The sequence below is a fragment of the Hippocampus zosterae genome, chromosome 10 (assembly GCF_025434085.1).
Source record: "Hippocampus zosterae strain Florida chromosome 10, ASM2543408v3, whole genome shotgun sequence".
NCBI lineage: Eukaryota > Metazoa > Chordata > Actinopteri > Syngnathiformes > Syngnathidae > Hippocampus > Hippocampus zosterae.
The window spans coordinates 4,408,309-4,431,633 of record NC_067460.1 but is presented as its reverse complement, the minus strand read 5'-3'; the positions used below and the strand labels follow the sequence as shown (position 1 = coordinate 4,431,633).

The window sequence follows — 23,325 nt, the reverse complement described above, 5'->3', positions numbered from 1 at the left end:
CATTCACAACAAGACGACATTGTTGACATTTTGATCGGAATAGGCTGTCTCCTGTTGTAACCCAGTCATTCCGTGGAACATGTCGATCAATTCTGGTGCTTGTGGAAGACAAAAAAAAAAGAAAAGAAAGAATGTAGGCACTCGGCAGGAAACTGGGGTGGAGACAAGAGCTCTGCCGAGTAGTGCACATTTGATTCAACAATTAGACTCAAAAACACAATTGAAAACTTAGTGAATGACCCGATCATTTACATCAGGGGTGTCAAACTCATTTTTGTCGTTAGCCACATTTTAGCTACCGTTTCCCTTGGAGGGGACTTTTTAAATTTGGTTTCAGTCCTAACAGTTATTGAACTATTTATTGTTTGTAAATGTTATGAGGGGTTTGGTTACAAGAAAATACTCACAACATGTCTCTTATTTATTACATTTGAGAATTTTACATTTTGGCAGAGATTTTAGTGATCATCATTGAAGTTGACATGTTTGATTTGCTCTGGGGGGGACACATAAAATGATGTGGCGGGCCAGTTCTGGCCCCCGGGCCTTGAGTTTGACACCTGTGATTTACATCTTCGAAAAGGAGCAGGAAATAGTTGTTCCCGGGATCTGTTGCAACCACTCATCTAGTTTGGGGGTCACTGCCCCGAGTGCTTAGACCATCACAGGCACGAATGTCACCTTTACCTTCCAGGCTCTCTCCAGCTCCTCTCTGAGCCCTTGGTATTTCTCGAGTTTCTCGTGTTGTCGCTTTCTGATGTTTCCTTCACTTGGGACCGCTACATCCACTACAATGGCTTTCCTCTGCCCTTTATCTATGATCACGATATCTGGTTGGTTCCCCATTACCATCTTGTCAGTCTGGATCTGGAAGTCCCACAGGATCTTCGCTCTGTCATTCTCCACCACCTTTGGAGGTGTTTCCCATTTTGACCTTGGGGTTTCCAGTCCATACTCTGCACAGATGTTTCGGTAGACTATGCCAGCCACCTGGTTATGGCGTTCCATGTAGGCTTTCCCTGCCAGCATCTTACACCCTGCAGTTATGTGTTGGATCGTCTCAGGTGCCTCTTTGCACAACCTACACCTTGGGTCTTGTCTGGTGTGGTATATCTGGGCCTCGATGGCTCTGGTGCTTTTATATATATATATAAAACATTATTTTTTGAGGAATAAAAACAAAGTTGGACTCGGTCGAGTCGATAAAAATATTTTGTGATTCTGATGCTCAAGCCCGAGTATCTGTCTATCTATCGATCTACCTATCTATGTATTCACCATTCATCCATATATCCATATCTGCAGCATGGTGCACAATTGGTTTGCATGGTGCACAAGTGTCTCTCTCGCTTTGGGTTTGAAGCTTCCTCCAGCATTCCACAACTAGCAATGCATATTTAACAGCCATAAAACAGAAATGACCAGAAAAAATTGTATATCATACATAGTTTTTTTTACGGTGATTGTCTTTATATTTCTTTTTGTAGTGATCCAAAAGTCATGACATTCATTTTAATTTAATTATGGAGTCATTCAAAAGTAATCAAATTACATTACTGTAATATTTCGATTTTAGGATTACGTTCCTAATTACAGTACTTTTTTAATTTTATTGTTTTGTTCCTGATTGTAAATTGTCCTTGGGTGTCTTGAAATGCGCTTATAAATAAAATGTATTATTATTATTAATGGGTTACTCGCGGGAAATGGCCTCCTCTGTAGTAGTTCCGTAATTTTATCGTAGGATGACGCTGTTGCTCTATCCTACCACTTCCTTTCGGACAGTGCATATACTGCAGTCGGTCAGCAGCCAGACGACTGGAAGAATTTCTGATTTTAAGCAATGACTGGCGCAAACTGATGTGAGATTTGAACATCTTAAAATGTGTCTGAAACACACGCCAAATATATATTTTTATCCAGAGGAATAGACGACGGCATGGCAACAGAGACGCACATCCATACTGGTAAATGGAGATAGAAAAACAGCAGAATACGGCCTTTACTGAGTACTGTACTTTTGCCAACATAACCTGGATGCTTCAGCACAACATGAATAAATATGAAAGATGAGAAAATACTTTTTTCTTTGTGTTCATTTGATTCCAATTCAAGCTGTTACAACGTCATTCTTCAATGTTAAAAATGGTTGTAGTAACAATATAATACGTTCATTTTCAAATCAGCGTCCCCCCCCCCCCCCACACACGTTTTTAGCTTGTGGTGTGTCGCGAGATTTTAACAATGAAAGAAGTGTGAGAAGACTAGACGATCTGCCCAATAATGTAAACCAATTAAATGCTAAAACTCAAGTAAAATATATATCGAGAGAGAAACAGAGAGAGAGAGTGTGTGTCATCTGTCTGTGAGATGATTTTATAATCAGGGCTTCATAACATCAAATAAGTTATATATATAAATTTTAAATGTACCGGTATGTAAAAAAATGTGAACACAACCTTACATTAGAGTTTATTCTTTTAATGATTGTAATTTCTGTCACATTGTTGAACGGTGTGGAATTCATTGATTAAAAACTTTGGAAACAAATGTCTCAGTTAAGGTCAAAATATTGGCTCATCTATTTTGTTTTATCAACATCCCCTTCCGAGCCAATAAAGAAAAAAAATCAATCATATATGACTCCAGAGGAGGTAGTGCCTCACCGGTCATTAACCCCACAGTACTTGTCACGGTAAATGGGGCTGAAAAATTCTTTGAGAATCCCTCACCCACTCTTTTTATCTCTAATGCTTGCTTTATTGTATTAACAGTACCTCTCCAGAAGACTGCATGTTCTCACTTGAACTATTTAACAAATGACGGGAAAATTGAGACACAGTCTTGGAGCCTTTTCTGCAAGACACCAAAAACGGTTTCACTAGTCCAAAACAGTTCCTGTTGTTTCTAATCAGCTTGGGGCCCCGCCCACGAAGGGGGGGGGGGCAGCTCTGCCTGAACTACTGTGACCATGTGTGATTGGACGGTCTTAACTGGTTCCAACAAGATATGTGTGCAAGGGTGCAGCTCGAGATAGGAAGATGCTGAGCTCAGAGGACAAGGTCATAACTTCACAACCGACTAAAGTCACCTAGCTATTATTTGAATCCAAGCCAAATCTAACAGTTCATATTGATTTGATTGCTTCTTACCGTCTTGCTCAAAACAGTTCTTTCTGTCACAACATTTCAAATGTCTGGATGTACAGTACCGGAAAGTGCTATGTACAGTAAATAAGTGGTTCATTTACATGTGTGCACTTGCGCATAGTTTTACACGATCAACATTTTTTTAGGATTTGTAGCAACAACTCCATGTTGAATTTTGGTGAAAATGGACACATCTGAGCATATTAAAGGAAAAAAAGTAAAATGCATTCTTGTTACAACTACAATTATTTCTATTAGTATAGTATAGTAAAGTCCTTCTTTTAGACTTGTGCTTATCAATTGGAGGTTCTTCAATGAAAATTGCCGTACAAGGAATGATAACAATAAGCATCATCAGAATCAATATTGTAAATGAAACTTGAAATCACAAGACACAGATGACAGGACTTTTCTATAAAGATGACTTGACGTTGGTCTGGAAGCGGCTGATTCGGAAAGGTGTCAGGTCATAGGAGGGCACTTCTCCCAGGCTAAGCTCGCAGAGCAGCTTACCAATGACGGGGCCAAACTTGAAGCCGTGACCTGGAGAAGGAAACACACTGAAATGAGCAAAACAGATCATCATCAATCATCGACGCTGTTAGGTGCAGTCAAATGTGATCCCGCAGCAAGAGCCGTACCAAATAATTTCCTAAAAAGACAATTCAATCCATTTGTAACTGGCGCCAATATTGAGTCGTTGGTTGCCATGACAACGAAAAATACAATTTATTTAGGCTTGTTGTTTTGTAAAAGTACTTTATATTTCTATGTGAACTTTCATATTTGTTTTTTCTTTAAATCCTCTTAATACGTTATTTGGAATGTTTTGTTAAGAATCCCTTCCGGGTCATGTGCCGTGAATAGCGAGGAATAAGAGAGAAAGATCGAGAAGACAACTTTCTTCGGGTTTCTCTAACATGACTTTTCCATTTCTCATATGTTACATTCAACTTGCCTTCCTTTTGAATGAACTCTTTCTCTTTTAGGCTTGTTGTTTTGGCAACCAACGACTCAATATTGGCGCAAGTTACACCATTGTTGACACTTGACAGAGGTGCAGTCGGACATTCTATGACAGTATAATATTTTGGTGACCTCATTTAACGATCAAAGAAGGGCAAACCCTGTTTGGATGGTTTTAGATTGTCCCCCCAAAACATTGACAATGCTGTCCAAACACTAGTGTTCCAATCCTTTGGAAATGGTTGTCATTTGACAAAGTAGTTGGATGCTTTTTTTATTGAGAGAAGAATTTTGTGAAGTTTTCAATTTGAATATATATATTTTTTGCCAATTTATTTACTTATTCAGATTAATAACTTGAGATCCCATATTTGATAAGAACGTGTTGGTTTCGCTAACAAAAATAAATAAGAACTAGATATATAGCTTACTTTTTTCTTATCAATAATTTTCACAACCAGTGCCCCTTTTTAAATGATCATTATTATATTATTTTTTATTTTTGCTGAAGCTCCTGGCTGGCTCCCAACATATCTGTGCATGTATTGGTGTGAGTTATACCAAAAAAAAAGACATTATGAAATGTATAGGTGGTTATTTGTTTGTCTGTTCTAAACAAGAAACATCGACTGAATACCAAATGAAGTCATTTTTCATTTTCCTTGAAGTCCCTAGCCAGACACTCAGTGTTGCTAAGGCCTCAGAGGAAAATGCCAAATCGGCAGAGCAATGCAATAGAATGCCATTTGCCAAAGGTCTCTTCCGAGGCTGCTGAGGATACGCTTGGTTGTGGAGTCCAAACAGCAAGGCCGACATAGTCCCCCCCCCCCCCCACCTCCCGCCGGCCCTCCCACCCCCTTTATGCATCTTCATCTCATCAGAAATAAGAATGTACAACACACCTCACAATGGATGGCAGGCTCAAAGGGTGACTTTGTGCCTTTGTTTTACTTTGTGTATTTGGGTGAGTTGTTCCAGTGTAGTCCTGCAAGTATTTTTTGTGAATATATTTTGCTCAGTCCACCCTGCTCCTCCTGCCTCCCTGCCTTTTGTGTCCTCTATCATCACACAAAACCTGACAAATGTATAGCTATGACGTTTCAGAAAAAAAAAAATGTCACATGTTGCTGAACCTACCTGTCTTATAATTCTTCAATATTACTAAATATACTGTGATACTATGTACAGATTATATTATGATGGAAAAACGGATGTGCTCGAATAAATAAAAAGGCAAACAAGGAAATCAGCGCAAAAAATAATTTTGAAACGTTTTCATTGAAAATGTAAAAAAAAAATTTTTTTAATCACCCCCGTTGTAGAATTTTGCCACTTGTGTGATTGCGCATTGCTGTTGCCATTGTTAGTTTGCCTACGTTAACATCCTCGCATCGGTCGGTCTGAGTGGTTTGCTGCTCCCTCCTCCCACCATAGCCCACTCGAGTGAAAGACAGACACAAAAGTGTAAATGTTTGACCGTGACTTGAAAAATAAAGATTTTGGAATTTGAAATCCAAGTAAGTGTTGAATCTCAGGTGGTGGTGATGTGGCGGGACTCCCGTGATTAGGCTGCATGACAAAAATACCAATACAGGTGTCAAAATAAAGCGTATACAAAAACAAAACAGGGTGAAGGTTCCATTAAGATCTGGGGCATTGTTATTGTTTGATTTTATGTTGTGCGTTGCTGTGTTGTACCTGAGAATCCTGTGCCAATAACAATATTGCCATATGCAGGGTGGCGGTCCAGCACAAAATGACGGTCGGGTGTTAGCTGGGAAAATCATATATGAAAAGTTAGCAATATTACATTCATTTCAGCATGATGTCCCTGATCTATCCATATAAAATGTTTCTCACAAAGCATCAGTTGCCGCCTGGTCATCCTGTAATCTGCTGTTCCTTCTCAAGGTTTTCTCCTTTTTTTCTCCCCAAATTGGTTTTTGAGTTTTTCCTTGTCAAATGTGAGCTTCTGACGACTTTTGAAACAATTATTTTTTGATTAAAGGCTATACAAATTGACTCGAGTTCACATCTGAAATTTATTGTAGTTTTGTCAGAGACACTTTAGTGTGTGCTGACCCTTGTTTAACATCCTTTTCTACAGTATATGAGTGGTTGATTTTGACCACAGCCACAACCATTGTCAGTTACAAGAGGGTCTTCACACTTGTGCAATAACATGATTACAGTTGTGGATTTTTAAGACTTTTTTTTTCCATTTGAGTTGGACAGGTTGTAGGTCACATCAATGGTGGAAAAGGTTTTGAAATTATTGAACACAATAATTTGCCCTTTAAACTGATATGTAGACTTTTGACATACACTCTACGAGTCAGGATGAGTGTTTTGTTAAACATATTGACTTACTGGTAATTGATTACTTACAGTAAGAATTAAAAAAATAGATTGTGACTGACCGTATACATGCAGCTCTCAACCACAGCTGGCTCAGGGATCAGGCCAGGAAAGCTGCGGGTGATGTAGCGCCGGAGGATGTCAATGTCAGCCGTGTCTGTCTGCTTGTCTCTTTGGTCCGGGTCAGTCTCACTGCCGTTATGGTAACAAATCTATACCCACATAAAAACAGTCACATTTGATTATGATTAGCGAAATTTAAGAGCTATACAGAACAGTAATGTATACCCAATGACCACAATTAAAGTGGCCACTGACACAATCTGTTCCATTACAATATTTAAGAGTAGTGTCTTATTAATGACAGGATTGTTGTCACATGGCCCGATAGATAGATAGATAGATAGATAGATAGATAGATACATAGATAGATAGATAGATAGATAGATAGATAGATAGATGGATAGATGGATAGATGGATAGATGGATAGATGGATAGATGGATAGATGGATAGATGGATAGATAGATAGATAGATAGATAGATAGATAGATAGATAGATAGATAGATAGATAGATAGATAGATACTTCTTCTATCTATCTATCTAAAATATACTTTGTATATATATAAATTTAATATACATTCATTCATTCATTCATCTTCCGTACCGCTTGATCCTCACTAGGGTAATAATAGTATATAATAAACATTACTAATATATATTTAATATACTATATATGTATAAATATGGGGCGGCCCGGTAGTCCAGTGGTTAGCACGTGGGCTTCACAGTGCAGAGGTACCGGGTTCGATTCCAGCTCCGGCCTCCCTGTGTGGAGTTTGCATGTTCTTCCCGGGCCTGCGTGGGTTTTCTCCGGGTGCTCCGGTTTCCTCCCACATTCAAAAACATGCGTGGCAGGCTGATTGAACACTCTGAATTGTCCCTCGGTGTGAGTGTGAGTGCGAATGGTTGTTCGTTTCTGTGTGCCCTGCGATTGGCTGGCAACCGATTCAGGGTGTCCCCCGCCTACTACCCGAAGACAGCTGGGATAGGCTCCAGCACCCCCCGCGACCCTAGTGAGGATCAAGCGGCTCGGAAGATGAATGAATGAATGTATAAATATATATAAAATATATATAATACAGTATATTAAGTGCATGAATGAATACAACACATGCAGTAGGAAAATATGAATCTAAGTATGCAAGAGTTGTTATACTCGCATATTTCTTTCTAATTATTTTTTTATGATCAAACATTTTAAAATGATTTTTACTACCTAACTAGAGCAAGAGAGAGAAAGAGAGGGGTTGCGTTCCAAATGACCAACCAACCAAAGTGGAAGCATCAAACAGACAGAGGAGAAAAGGCAGGATGCAACACAAGCCTGTCAAATGCACAGCATCTGTTATGAAACAAATTTACCACCGAACTGGAAATAGTCCACAAATCAAAATAGAGGCGCGCTCGGGTACTGACTCGAGCAACGTGAGATGGAGTCAGGCTGAGCAAACAGAGAGGGAGATCATCGGTCACTGTCACTCTATATGGAGGTGAAAGATTAGCACACGGCTCCTCTTGCTGGCGATTCCGCCTCGGGAGGGACGGAATCGCTTGTGTGTTAGTGGGCCAATCACCGGGCGTGCCCTTATCACAACTTTACTTCAAAATAAATGTCTTCTGAACAATCTGAATTGCACTGTCCATTAGTAGATAAAATACATATATTCTGTTATATATTACATATTTCTATCATAGCTATTGCATTAAAAATATATGCCGTATATATTTTTATAGTTTGGAATTTTACCAGAGAGTGTTAAGAATAAGCCATAGAATCATTGGTAGTGCACTACAGCTACTTTTTGACAGTTCTGTTCATCGTTGTATTCTGTTTGGCAATGTGTCTGACTGAATGTGCACCATTCAGGGTAGTGATGGGAATTCCGGCTCCTTTTGGAGAGCCGGCTCTTTTGACTCGGCTCCCTAAAAAGAGCCGGCTCTTTCGGCTCCAAATGGCTCCTCAGTTTTTTTGTTACTTAAATTAATTTTAATAGTAAAAATAACGTAATATTATGTGTAAAATGAAGTATTAATGCAAAAATAGACATTATATCAAATATTTAGTATTTATATGGCTTTATTTGTATTCTTCTGAACATACTCAACATGGAGTGCTACAAAAATAAAAACAAAGTACAAAGACCCATCTCAAAACAAGGTCGTCAAAAAGTTCCAATCTCTGAATGTGTATATTTATTAGCATTTAACTATTTACAGTAAAACAACATAAGTAAGCTTTTAATACCACACAACAAATTATAAATTAAAATTTGTAAAACAAAAAGTTGTTTTTTTTTCACTAACTAGCTCTCTCGTCTCCTCGTCTGTCTTGTTCGCATGCTGCTGTTCGGTGTGCTGCTGTGTTTCTCTCTTCCCTAACCCCTTCTCTAAACTGCAGCGCGTGTGTGTGTGTGTGTAAAACCCTCCCCTTCCGGCGCCCAATGAGGAGCTAGCTCCCAATGAGGTGGGAGCCGGGTCCCATTGTTCACTTCAAAGAGCCGGCTCGTTCGCGAACGACACATCACTAATTCAGGGATCTGACTAGTGTAATTCGGCGCCTTGGTGATAAAAATGCTGGGTCTACCTGTGTGTGTGTGTGTGTTTCACACACACACACACACGCACACACACACACACACACACACACACACACACACACTTATACCACTTGTACACATACATACACACATACATACATACATACATACATACATACATACATACATACATACATACATACATACATACATACATACATACATACATACATACATACATACATACATACATACATACATACATACATACATACATACATACATACATACATACATACATACATACATACATACATACATACATAAATACGATTGATGCATTGATTATTTGACCGTTTTTATTTTGGGCTCACTAATTGGTCAAACATAACACAGCAGTACTGATACCCATGGTGCTTACTGTAGTTACTTTTGCATACTGAGAAAGACAGTACCTTCATCAAGCCAGGGTATTCATTGGAAGGCAGGCCATAAATATGGTCTCCAGCCTCCTCTCCTTCAGTCAGCAAGAAGCACGGAAAGCGTTTTTTCACATGGTAGGAGTCAGGAATCTTCTCTTTCCAATAACACACATTTATTTTCACCACCTATAATACAGGATTCAAATCAGTGTATCAATTGTTTTTGCACTTTTTAGTGGATATCAGTGATAATGATGACTGGTATTTTAAATACATATAGTATTGATCTCTAAGATCGGACAATAACTCAAGATGGAACCCTAATCGATACTTAACTCAACTGTATTTCTAGAGCACTTCAAAACTGCCAACATTGTATACAAAGTGCTGTACATGGAGCAACTATCATATATATATACAACAATAAAGCTGCTATTTCAGATATTGATTTCTACATAGTAACTTTTGTGAGATTTAAAGAGGAGCTGTAGTCTGATCAGCAATGGATTAGGTGTTACTAGAATGGCGCACATTCTCGAGCAAGGGTGCCCATTAGGTAGATCCTGATCTACCGATAGATCTAAGACAGGTCCCAAGTAGATCCGAGGAGTGTCGAGGAGAAAAAAAACACAACCATTTGTGTGTCTTTGTACATGTTAGTAATATATTTTTTGTGTTAATATACACTGCACCCTAATCTTATTTTATCTAATCTCATCAGTCTCATTTTCACTACAAAAATATTAAAAAAATAAAATAAAGCAGGTAAATCTTAAATTCACGTTGGCGTGTGATTACGTCACCGGAAGTTGTTAGCGCTCAGCAGTTTGCAATTGCAGCTTGTGATCAGAGCTGTTGCGCTCCATCTTTTATCGTCATGATTCTCATTCAGTTTGCTTCGTGTACAATTCACCGAGGGCACGAGCAAAGAAGAAGAATCTAGAAGAGCCCAGGAAAGCACTTTAAAACGGTACGTGTGAGCTACGATAGTTAACAGGCTGCAAAAGTGCGTCGCATGCCTCAGTTTCAGGCTCTTTCTCATCATTCCGTGTGTGTGCTTGTGCGTGTGTGCGCGTGCGCGTGCCGGTAAGGGTAGATCCCGGGAGGTTAGTTGATCGAAAAGTAGATCTTCGATCCAAAAAGTTTGGGCACCCCTGTTCTAGAGTAATGCGTTACTGAGCAACGCATTACCGGCACCAATGCTTCTAAACGCTCTGTCGTAACTGAAATCTGGAGTGCAAATGTTGCTTTTGGTTCGTTAATCATATGAAAATTCTTTTTTTTACCGTTAGAGGTAGATTTAGGTCAATATGAGTCAGCAATTTAGTAGTCCAAGGTCCAGCAGTGATCACAAGTCCCTTGGCTTGATAAACTCCTGCAGATGTCGACACAGTCACAATCGGGCCAGGCTTGATGTCCGTTACTTTCTCTTGGTCTTTAATTACACCACCCAACTTCTGAAAGTGCTCCTGGGAAACAAAAACAAAAGAATTCACACTTACTGTGTAGTTTGTAGGTTGTCAGTGTGTTTTTTTTTGGTTGGTTAGTTATATTTTTATGGTTCAGCTCCTAGTGAAACAATCCACAGTCGGTCGCCTCGCACCTGCATATTTGCAGTTCAGCGTCCGTGGATTTGCATATTTTTCTGTTTTTGGGAGAGACACTGTTCCGGCAGCACGGTTAACGCACAGAGATCCAGGGTTCGATTTCGTGCTCCAACCTCCTTGCCTGAGGTTTGCATGTTCTCCTGGTGCTTACATGGGGTTTTCTCCAGGTACTCTGTTTTCCTCCCACATTCCAAAAACATGCATGGCAGGTTATTGGAAAACTATTATTTTTTTCTATGTGTGAGAGTGGATGTGAATGTTAGTTTGTCTATTTGTCCCCAGTGATTGGCTGGCAACCACTTCAGGGTGTAGCCCCATCTATTGGACAACAGGGATAGGCTCCAGCACCCCCCCCCCCCCCCGCCCCCCCGTGACCATTGTGAGGTGTAAGAGTTGCTCTCTGCTTTTGAATGTAGAATCAAAATATTAGTGCAACCCTACAAGGACTTCATTTGGGAAGTAAAGATACCAGTCCCAGGACGCCGCACCTGTGACGCTTCAACAGCTACAATCACAAACCACCGAGCTCTAGCATGACCCCTCTTACCACTCAAGGAATGCAATTTGTTTATGTTCCCCCGACTCTCTATAACCTCCATAAAGAGAATAAAAGCGAGTAGACAGCAGAGTTTCTTCAAAGCTGTCCCGAAATTGTAAACCAAGACACGTCTCAGTGCACTCCCCATGCAAGAAAAACAACTCTGCTTGACTTCTCGTCTCTCGCTTGTGTTTTAAGGTTTGTCAACAGGGTCTGATTGCCTGACAGACCTGACATGAGGTTAAGCCGGGGGTCGGCAACACGCGGCTCCAGAGCCACATGCGGCTCTTTAGCGACATCTGGTGGCTCCCTGGAGCTTTATAAAAAATATTTGAAAATGGAAAAAGATTTTGATAGAAGGCTAATATAGCTCAAATAGATGTAGATACATGTTGCAGCTCCGAAAAAGGAGAGTTGTGGTGTTGTTTTTTTATTTAAAAACGTACACTTTATTTATGCTTTTATCAGTCTCGACAAACACAGACACGTCTCATTCCGACTCCGTGCCTTCTCTCTTTTCTTCAACTCGAGAGGCATTCAAAGACAGCCTCGGAAAAACGGAAATCCATGATCGCTTCACTGACACTAAGAAAAGCGAAAATAATGCACCAAAAGCAAAAATAAATCGAGGAAATCAAAAAATAAATTCTATGGGGGCATTTGTGAACACACAACAAAGGAATGAATAACAAACAATTCTGAGACAGTAGAGCAGTGGTCCTCAACTAGAAATGCTGTCGGTCCACTTTTTTTTTTTTTAATAAGACCAAGGTCCGGTCCCATGCACAGCGGTCATGGGGAGCAGGGCAATATGCCCATTTAGTATGGGCAAGCTAAGCTTATACAAATCAACACTCCTCACAACCAACCAATAATGGGGTGCATGAAAATAACAATTATTCACTTTGCCAGTACAGAGCAAATAATGAGGGGCATTGTGTTGAGGCACAGGCACTCTTTTATTTTGTTAAGTTGTCCCTGCTTAATAACAGAAATAGCCCTTTTAGGGAAATAAGACATTTTTATTTTAACTTTGTTAAACAGTAGTTGTAATTTTCCCATTATAAATACCATTTTACCAAAATAAATACTAAACATAAAAACAAAAATATCCTTTTCATTTGTACAATTCCCCTTTTCACATTCCTTCTGAAATCACTTAAAAAATATATCAGAAGAGGAGTTAAGAACTATTTTAAGTACTGACACAAGGGAGCACGGGTATGTGCAGTGCTGTTCTTCCACTAAAGGTTAATGCAATGTCTGAGGCATGCAAATATTATTTGAGGATGCCATTGGGATGTTCATTTACCATGTTGCGGTGTTCTGCTATTAAACAGCTGCAAAGTAGACGGCAGCAGAACTGCACACAATCGAAACCTCCCGCGATTCGTTTTGTCTAATTGTCTGTGTGCGGCTCTCCTTGGCTGAAGCTGTGAGCACACTGTGGCGTCGCGCATGCGTCTGTTTCCTGACACAATCATCCATTTTGAATGCGTGCTGACGCTTATGTATGGACACACCTTAAGTTCAGAGGAGCCAATCAGCGCATCGTTATCCCCGACATGCCCTGCTCAGGGAAGGTCTCGAGTGAGTCAAATATTATACACACAAAGTCGCGCTGCCGCGGTCCTCTGCATTACATCTGTTAGTGCACGCAAAGAATACAACGGTTAATTTTAACAAGCGATCGCGGTAATGCGCAGATTATAGTCCACAAATATAAAATGTATAACGTAAAAATCCATTTATAAATTATTTTATACAATTTGCCGAGGGTCCGGAGAGAGGAGGTCCGGACAGAGGAGGTCGGCGGTCCGGACAGAGGAGGTCAGCGGTCCGGTCGTGGATCGCGGTCCGCCAGTTGAGGAAGAGGGCAGTAGAGTCTCCTACATACATACAGCATGCGTTTCCTTCATTGTAAGTTTTATAGAAGGCTTTTATTTTTTTGCGGCTCCAGACAGCTTATTTTTTGTTTTTTTTTGTCCTATATGGCTCTTTCAACATTTTGAGTTGCTGACCCCTGGGTTAAGCGGATCAGATAATGGATGAATTCTGCCCAAACCACATTTTCCCCGTGTTTTGGGTGGAAAACATGTTCGACTCTTATCAGCACTTTTGTGAGACTTTTTAAAATGTCACCGCTCGTGGGTCCAGTCTCTATCCCCTGCGAATATCTGGTGTCGACTGGACTATGAACTAGTTGTAAATGAATTTTGCACTATGTTTGTAAAGTTCTGCTAAAACACAAATGACACAACAACAAAAATGTTATGCCATAAAATGATGCGCCCCCGAAAGTAGGCCGGCTGTGGCTCAGTTGCTAGAGCGGCTCTTGTGCGGTGTGCGACAGCTTTGTTAAGAGCTTTGGGCACCTCATGGTATAAATAATGTGCATTCCATTTACCATTAGCAGTGAGAAAGTGTTAATGATTAAAACACAATATGAACTTCGACCGCATGAACTCAGGCATCTTGAATTCGACATTATCTATTATCGTCTTGCTGTACCTGTGCAACCTTGAGTGCCCGATCTGCATATAACACTCCAGCAGTGGTGTCCACAAAAGCGCCATCGCCATCAGCCAGGATTACATTCGGAATGTGCTGACTGAAGTTGTCAGGGTTCAGGACCACCATAGGAGTCTTGTTCTTCTCTAGGGTGCTCTTAAAGTCAAGGTAGCTTTCACTGTTCTCTGGTCCCATCACCAGAAGTCCTGTTCGTCTAAAGAGGAAGATGCAATGCAGATTGATGAGAGGCTACTTAGGATGTAACATTTCCGAGTGTCAACGAATGTCTAAATACGCTATTATACTGTGAATATGGTACTTCAGTTATACACATCGTCAGAAATCAAACCGAAACCGGGTTTTCATCGTTGTCACTGGCATTCCTGCTTAGCTGATAAAATTACATCAAACTTACAATACCAGTAGAATAGATTGTGAAATCAGTCACTTTTTATTATTTTATTTTAACGTTTATCGTCCCATTGAGGTTAAGAACCTCTTTCCAAAGAGAGAACTGGCCAAAACAGACATGTTGAATAAAAAATATTTGAAATCAATAGAAAAAAAAATCATCTTTTTCATTACATTTTAAAACTGTACTTCACTTGTTAATAAAATGTTGAATTTCTCTATAGTTATCTTTGTTTTCAGTACCAATACTTTAAATCTTGGAAATTTAAAATCAATGTGAAGTCGACTTAAATTAATGCTGATTAATAGGCCACTCCTATCCTGTCTGGAAGAAATCAAAACCTGGATGGCACAAAATTTCTTGAAATTCAACGAAAAGAAGACAGAGGTGATATTGTTTGGTCCCAGTGGCCCTTGTACATTCCATCCTGTAGACTTGGGCGCCCTGTCACCTGAAATCAACGGTCTCAAACTTGGGCCTTAAACTGGACAGTGATTTCAAACTCGATCGGCAAATTGGTGCCGTTGTTAAATCAAGCTTCTTTCACGTTAGACAGCTGGCCAAAATAAAACCTCTCCTCTCACATGAACACTTTGAGACAGTAATTCATGCCTTTGTCACATCCCGGCTCGATTACTGCAATGCCCTTTACTTTGGAGTCAGCCAGTCCGCCATTAAGCGCCTTCAGCTGGTCCAGAATGCCGCTGCTCGCCTCTTGACTGGTACTCGTAAGAGGGAGGACATAACTCCTACTCTGGCATCCCTTCACTGGCTCCCCATTCATTTTAGAGTTATTTTCAAGATCCTCCTCTTTGTTTTCAAATCTCTGAATAATCTCGCGCCACCTTACCTCTCTGAGCTCATCCGCCCCTACACACCTGCCCGGTGCCTCAGGTCTGTGGACCAGACTTTGTTAGAAGTACCAAGAACAAAACTAAGGCTCAGAGGGGATCGAGCCTTTTCTGTTGCTGGTCCCTCTCTCTGGAATGACCTCCCACTGAACATTCGGCAAGCCTCCTCGCTGCCCATCTTCAAAGCCCTCCTCAAAACTCACTTGTATTCTTTGGCATTCGACTCGGCATGACTTAGATTTGTTCTTGATTTTACTGTTTGGTGCTTTCTACCGCCTTTATTACCGATTTGTCTTACTGTTTATTGTGCATGTTAAATTGCTCCATGTACAGCACTTTGTATGCAGCGATGGCCGTTTGAAAGTGCTCTATAAATACTGTTGACTTGACTTGACTGACTGGTAGTTGTGTCGGCTGCCAAATGCTACCTTGGTTGACAGTTGAACAGCTTTAAACAAGTCATTCCACTCACCAGATAAATCAACTTTCCCTAAATCCTCCTTGTTGAGTATCTATAAATCAGAAGCTTAGAAGGATAAAATGAAAACACTTCCCGATTCTGAAAGCACTGAAGCGGTCACCTTGTGATTCAGTGATGCTCGAGGTAATAAGAAATGGAGTCATTTAAGGCTCCTTGTGGAGTTGCTCTGCAATCCGGAGCACCTTGAGAACAACAATACTGTGCAATCAAAAGCTCTTTCGATTATCCAGCTGCCAGCTCACCTGTACAGTTTGACACCAGACTCCCTCTCCAGCTGAGCCCACAGTTTATAGCCTTCGTCCATCATTTTGGTGTAGAAATCTTGGTCATAAGCTTTACGGATTATCCGGGTTTGGCCATGGGAGCTCCCTCGAGTGTGAGGTAGAGTAAACTAAAAAGTGGGGGGGTGACAAAAAACAATCAGCTTTTAAATAAATATGTGTGCACATGCACTGTGAGCCTACCAGTTAAGGCCTAAAGGATTTTGTTTGGAGTAGTCTTAACAGTTAAAAACATCATTGGGTGCAAGGGCTACTGCGCAGGCTGTCAGGCCTGTCATACTATGAAGTGGGGATACAGTGAACAAAAGTACCATACTTCCTCAGGTGGTCAAAATGCTTCATGCTTGCATATTTTGATATATTCTAGGGCAGCATAGAAATTTCTGAGAAACAGACAATTTCATTCACAAAGCAACAATGAACAAATTCTTTGTTGTGTTCACATCTTTGATGAACAACGTGACTCTTGAAATAGATTCATTATTTTAATACAATACAATACAATACATGCTGATTTATATAGCGCTTTCACAACAGCGGCAGCTGTAACAAATTTTAAATGTGAATAGCGGCCCGGTAGTCCAGTGGTTAGCACGTCGGCTTCACAGTGCAGATGTACCGGGTTCGATTCCAGCTCCGGCCTCCCTGTGTGGAGTTTGCATGTTCTCCCCGGGCCTCCGTGGGTTTTCTCCGGGTGCTCCGGTTTCCTCCCACATTCCAAAAACATGCGTGGCAGGCTGATTGAACACTCTAAATTGTCCCTAGGTGTGAGTGTGAGCGCGGATGGTTGTTCGTCTCTGTGTGCCCTGCGATTGGCTGGCAACCGATTCAGGGTGTCCCCCGCCTACTGCCCGAAGACAGCTGGGATAGGCTGCAGCACCCCCCACGACCCTAGTGAGGATCAAGCGGCTCGGATGATGAATGAATGAATGAATGAATGAATGAATGATTTTAAATGTGGAGCTGTGGAAGAAGAGCTTTATGTCTTTCATCGATTGCTGGCAGGATAACAGACCTGTGTTCATCCAAACCATTTATCACACCGAGTGAGAATAAATTCATTCATTCATTCATAGGATTAATGTTGATTTGATTTATATTCAAGGTGTTATAATATAGCTTTATTTTCAATGTTAAAAAACGCCTATAATAGCAATATAGCACTTAATTGTTAAAATTAGCTTTTTTTCACATTTTCAGCAAGTGGTGTGCCGCGGGATTTTTTCAATGAAAGAAATGTGCCTTGGCTCGAAAAAAGATTGAAAAACACTGACCTAGGGTGTCGAAAACCTTGTTTGTTTGCGGGATAACCAAGGTTAATATTTTAATGATTTTTTAAAATATCAGGTGAAATTGATAGCGAATTACCATTGACTTTATATTCCATCTCTTCTTGAGAACGCTTTTCGGCGCTGTTCTGATGAACAGCGCCGAGAAGTTATTTCTTCACTGCGTGAAGAAATAACTTTATAACATTTTTTAATCCAAATCACTGACGTGCGATTTTATTTTAAAGGTGGCCAACGTCGGCATATTACCGTAATGCGCAGTATTCACAAATTGCCGTTGCGGCTCACTTAACTACAATTTTGCGAGTGGAGGCTGGCTTGACCGCAGTTCTAACTACTTCACCTCAAACTTTCATCATATCTGAAACTTTAGATAGGTGCGTAATATGTTGACGGTCTCGCACTCAGACTGTAAGAACGACTCTTAAACATCGAAAGCTCGGATCACTCTTTGACATTCACCTTGTCTGTAACTGATTTCTCAAAACTCTTCTGACACATATGGCTCCTACAAGAGATCGTGTGACACACCTGTTCAAGGAGAAGGGTTTTCTTTTTCCTTTTCACTAGCTGATAAGATGTGAAAGATCCTTGGATGCCAGCACCAATTACGATGTAATCGTAATTGCTGGCCATGTTTGATAAATAACAATGCTACACTCACAAACAAGTTCTCTAATTTATTCAACGCTGTTGGCACCGCCCATGAAAAAGTGGGTGGAGTAATCTAGATAATCTTTTCCCCCTGAATTTGAACTGCCAGGTAACATAAGAGTAGGGTCTAGTCTCGTATAGGGATGTGAATCTCAGCACTGAGGACGATTCGATACACATCTCGATCCACTGCCAGCGATGCGATACTTAAACGATACATGGAATTTTCTGGCGATACGATGCGATACGTTTCACCGTCGACACGATGCGATACGATTCGATACACATTAAGTTCAAATCAATGCGATCCGATAGGATACAATGCAATTTGTTGCGATATTGTGCAATTAAACATGATGCAAATAAGCAAAGAAAAAAAGCTTTTAAAAAGATGGAATTCAGTATGGTATTACAAAAAGGATACCACTTTATTCCTTATAAAGAGTAGAACTTGTAAAACAACTTATTTAAGCCCTTTCACAATTGTGTTTTGTGCAAAGAAAATGTAAACAATTTGGCACCTGAGGCTCACAGCTGTTGCTATAGTGTAAACACAAACAGACTCTCATTGAGTGTCTTATATGAAATATTCATATATATATATATATGAATCTATAGCGCAAGATGTCCACCCATCCACTGTAATGCAACTCTTTGCGCACTGTTCAGCGACACAGTAATCTCACTTCTCACTTTGTTGTACACATCGGGAATATGTTTGTAAGTGAACACAGACCTGTCTGGTATTTTATACCTGGGTTCCAAAACGTGCACGAGCTGTCTGAAACCCTCGTTGTCCACCACGCTAAGGCTGGAGGTCTTTGCATATGAAATAAGCAGTGGCCTTAGTTATAGCCATTGCGCGGTCACAGTGAGTTGCAAGGGGACTCCCAAAATAAGAGGCAATTTTTTTCTGATCCTGACCTGGTTTACCAAGAGTTTCTCCGGTGTCCGACGAGGGAAACTTGTCGGTGATCTGGTGCCATCGGTTTAAGTGGGTCTGCATATTTGTGGTGCTGCCGTTGTATGGCTTCTTAGTGCGACATTCCTTGCAAATTACGGAGGTTTTATCAAGCTTTCCGTCTTTCTTTTCGAAGCCGTAGTATTTCCAAACATAAGATTTGAATGTTGCGGCTGCATTAAATATAGTAGTTTCCTTGCTGCTGCGTGCGCTACCTTCCATAATGTTTCGCTCGTTGTGTACTGGACTGTATGTGACGCACGGCTACCGTCCGTATTCAACACAAAACGCAAAGCAATGATGGTGCATTCATTTGCGCCTAGGAAAGGGCAGATATATGACGTTTAACATGAATAAAACGGCGATTGAATCGGATTTTACCGATACCCATCAATGCATCGTGATGAATCGCGATTTCACCGATACCCATCAATGCATCGTGATGAATCGCGATTTCACCCGTCAATCGCGTCGTACCCGGTGAATGAGCCGATGCACTCGGATCGCGGAGGTGCGCATCGATGTATCGATTAATATCGATTATTTACCACACCCTTAGTCTAGTAGTCCCCTCTTCCTCAACTGGCGGACCGCGATCCGCGATCGGACCGCCGGTAAATTGTATAAAATAATTATATAAATTATATAAATTTATAAATGGATTTTTACGTTATACATTTTATATTTGTGGACTATAATCTGCGCATTACCGCGATCGCTTGTTAAAATTAACCGTTGTATTCTTTGCGTGCACTAACAGATGTAATGCAGAGGACCGCGGCAGCGCGACTTTGTGTGTATAATATTTGACTCACTCGAGACCTTCCCTGAGCAGGGCATGTCGGGGATAACGATGCGCTGATTGGCTCCTCTGAACTTAAGGTGTGTCCATACATAAGCGTCAGCACGCATTCAAAATGGATGATTGTGTCAGGAAACAGACGCATGCGCGACGCCACAGTGTGCTCACAGCTTCAGCCAAGGAGAGCCGCACACAGACAATTAGACAAAACGAATCGCGGGAGGTTTCGATTGTGTGCAGTTCTGCTGCCGTCTACTTTGCAGCTGTTTAATAGCAGAACACCGCAACATGGTAAATGAACATCCCAATGGCGTCCTCAAATAATATTTGCATGCCTCAGACATTGCATTAACCTTTAGTGGAAGAACAGCACTGCACATACCCGTGCTCCCTTGTGTCAGTATTTAAAATGGTTCTTAAAAAATATATCAGAAGAGGAGTTAAGTGATTTCAGAAGGGATGTGAAAAGGGGAATTGTACAAATGAAAAGGATATTTTTGTTTTTATGTTTAGTATTTATTTTGGTAAAATTAGTATTTTGTTTTGTTTTTGTTAAATTAATGGGAAAATTACTACTGTTTAACAAAGTTAAAATAAAAATGTCTTATTTCCCTAAAAGGGCTATTTCTGTTATTAAGCAGGCACAACTTAACAAAATAAAAGAGTTCCTGTGCCTCAACACAATACCCCTCATTATTTGCTCTGTACTGGCAAAGTGAATAATTGTTATTTTCATGCACCCCATTATTGGTTGGTTGTGAGGAGTGTTGATTTGTATAAGCTTAGCTTGCCCATACTAAATGGGCATATTGCCCTGCTCCCCATGACCGCTGTGCATGGGACCGGACCTTGGTCTTATTAAAAAAAAAAAAGTGGACCGACAGCATTTCTAGTTGAGGACCACTGGTTTAGACAGACGGTGAGAGAGTTCCACCCTGTAACTTAGTTTTAATGTGTCCGTTATACATTTTCTTATTCATCCATCCAATATCTGAACCGCTTATCCAGTCTTGTATTCATGGCTTTTATCCTCGGTGCCAAATGTATTAAGGTGAGCTTTTCATAAATATTTGCATGCGTGTCAGCTTCTGTAGAGGTGACTTGATAATTACGACAGGTCTCGCCTGGAAGTTCACTTGTACTTGGTCTGCCTGGACAATTATCCGTAGCACTAGCACCCTCTATTGGTACCAAACTGTATCCCAGGTACAGTGGCCTACATTTTAAGAATGAAACGCTTCAGGTTTGAAAAACAACTTTTTCATGAAGTTAGTGACATTCAGCTTTTTCTACATCTTCTCTCCAGCTTTCCCCTATTCATTGTTTTAGATGAAACTTCTCCAAATGTGTCATTTTCTCAGATTGAGGGATTAGGCCCTGGGTTTCCCCCCAGGATATTTACAACAGGTTTGGGAGGGTTACTTTTAAAATGTATTCAGATACAGTCACTAGTAACCAGCTGTTGTAGTTTGTAATATCATTCATCCATCCATTATCGGATCAGTTTATCATCACAAGGGTCGCGGATGAAGTCTCCTCCTGGCAATTCTAAGGGGTAGAGTGGAGTATAAGTAAGTGCCTTTCTCATGTTCTTGGCACGTCGGGTGCATGATTTTAAATTTACACACGGCTTGACTATAAATGCCATATGACCATCCATCTCCAGCCCCCTAGACCACAGTTCCTTTTTTCTTAATAGTTTGTGCATAGATACTGGTAATGTGGACAAGTATAGAAGATCAATACTCCCAAATACGCTTCAAATGGGTGTGGGTGGCTCCTGTACTGCCATCATCTTTGCTGGCAGTGGTTCTGCACTTTCCAGTCGCTGCAGTATGTGCTTGTTTCTTCCTCCAGCACAATCTATTGATGTGTGTCGCTCGTCTTACTTTGGTCCTTCTGTCCTCCATTCTAGGGATAGGCTGCTGTTCCATGGCTGAGCATTTGCTCACTGTTAGCTTGTAGTCTCCACAAATTCTCGCTCAGGAATCTGGTTTGAGAACGGGTACTGCCCATTCTGAAAACTTAAACTAGCGCAATGATTTTCTCCTGTGATAGAGAGAGAGGGAGACTCTCTCTCTCTCTCTCTCTCTCTCTCTCTCTCTCTCTCTCTCTCTCTCTCTCTCTCTCTCTCTCTCTCTCTCTCTCTCTCTCTCTCTCTCTCTCTCTCTCTCTCTCTCTCTCTCTCTCTCTCTCTCTCTCTCTCTCTCTCTCTCCCGTTCCACTTTTATTTTCATTGCAAAAGGAACTGACCGTGGCTTGTGAAAACACAGTGTAGCTTCATTAGTAGCATGGATTTTTAGCTGTGAAGCCCTTCGACATCCCTAGCTCATCTTTAAGCACTTCGGGGTTCGACAATATTTCCTGGAGGAGTTACTCTTATCGGGCGGTCCAGTGGTTAGCGCGTCGACCTCACAGTGCAGAGGTTCGATTCCAGCTTCGGCCTCCCTGAGTGGAGTTTGCATGTTCTCCCCGTGCCTGCGTGGGTTTTCTCCGGTAATCCGGTTTCCTCCCACATTCCAAAAACATGCATAGCAGGCTGATTGAACACTCCAAATTGTCCCTAGGTGTGAGTGTGAGCGTGGATGGTTGTTCGTCTGTGTGCCCTGCGATCGGCTGGCAACCAGTTCAGGGTGTCCTGAACTGCCCGAAGACGGCTGGGATAACCTCTGGCGCGCCCCGCAACCCATGTGAGGATAAAGCAGTTCGGAAAATGCATGGATGGATCGAAATTGTGAACGTTTATCTACTAGTTGCGCACAGGGCTCAAATCAACAACCAGTCCGCTGCACTCTGGGTGGAGCAACCTGAACATGTGTTCCCTCTCAAATTGGTTTAACCCTGGAGAACCCAGGGGGTCAAATTTGGCCCCTATAAATTCTGCTACTCAAATGCTGCCCTTAAATCCCAAAGGGTCGTATTTGGCCCTAATCCTAAATTAGGATTAAAGCATTGAATATTTGAAAATACATATATTTTTGTGTTCAGTGAACATATAGTAGTCAATTTAATGTATAATTCATCATTTTCCAAAGGAAATAAAAGGTTCTTGGGTTCTCCAGCGTTAAGGACTTGTTTTATAGTTTCAGAAGCCGTTTTAAGTTCCAGGAATCTTAAACATACTACACTTGAAGTTTGGATGCAATATATGCCACATCTTCATAATATTGCACCAGGGAAAGCGCTCAAAATATATGGACATAAGTCCGAACCAAACCAAAAATCTATTATTTTAAGGACCAAAAAGCAATATGAGTTGGCGATGAAAGCGTTTTAGCTGTGATATTTATCTGGCAAATGTCGGCGCTTGCACTGTATTTGTATTTGCGTTCTTTTGTTCAAGTCTTTGTCTTATCTGAATGCGCCCTGCAACGCAAAGAACAAAAGAAAGTCTGCAGACCATGTTCATGGACGAATGGAAATGTCATGAAGATGCAATTAC

General features: G+C 40.9%; 1 protein-coding gene and 1 long non-coding RNA gene across 2 annotated transcripts in view; one reads left to right on the top strand and one right to left on the bottom strand.

Moving 5' to 3' along the window:
- The window catches only part of LOC127609303 (uncharacterized), a 204,042-nt gene that overhangs the window by 7,665 nt on the left and 173,052 nt on the right, over positions 1-23,325 (top strand). The gene's annotated exons all lie outside the window — the stretch shown is intronic.
- On the bottom strand, positions 2,466-18,174 carry pipox (pipecolic acid oxidase). The gene is made up of 8 exons (XM_052079028.1): positions 17,998-18,174; positions 16,139-16,287; positions 14,153-14,366; positions 10,783-10,965; positions 9,530-9,682; positions 6,536-6,685; positions 5,814-5,889; positions 2,466-3,692 (listed from the first exon to the last, which is right to left on the bottom strand). The coding sequence occupies exons 1-8, from the start codon at positions 18,100-18,102 to the stop codon at positions 3,562-3,564; spliced, it is 1,161 nt and encodes a 386-aa protein (XP_051934988.1). The 5' UTR covers positions 18,103-18,174; the 3' UTR covers positions 2,466-3,561.

Coding starts and splice junctions, on each gene's coding strand:
- pipox (XM_052079028.1), bottom strand. CDS start 18,102: ATGGCCAGCAATTACGATTACATCGTAATTGGTGCTGGCATCCAAGGA. Junction 10,966..14,152: donor GGGCACTCAAGGTTGCACAG/GTACAGCAAGAC, acceptor TTTGTTTCCCAG/GAGCACTTTCAGAAGTTGGG. Junction 6,686..9,529: donor AATACCCTGGCTTGATGAAG/GTACTGTCTTTC, acceptor ATGTGGGTATAG/ATTTGTTACCATAACGGCAG.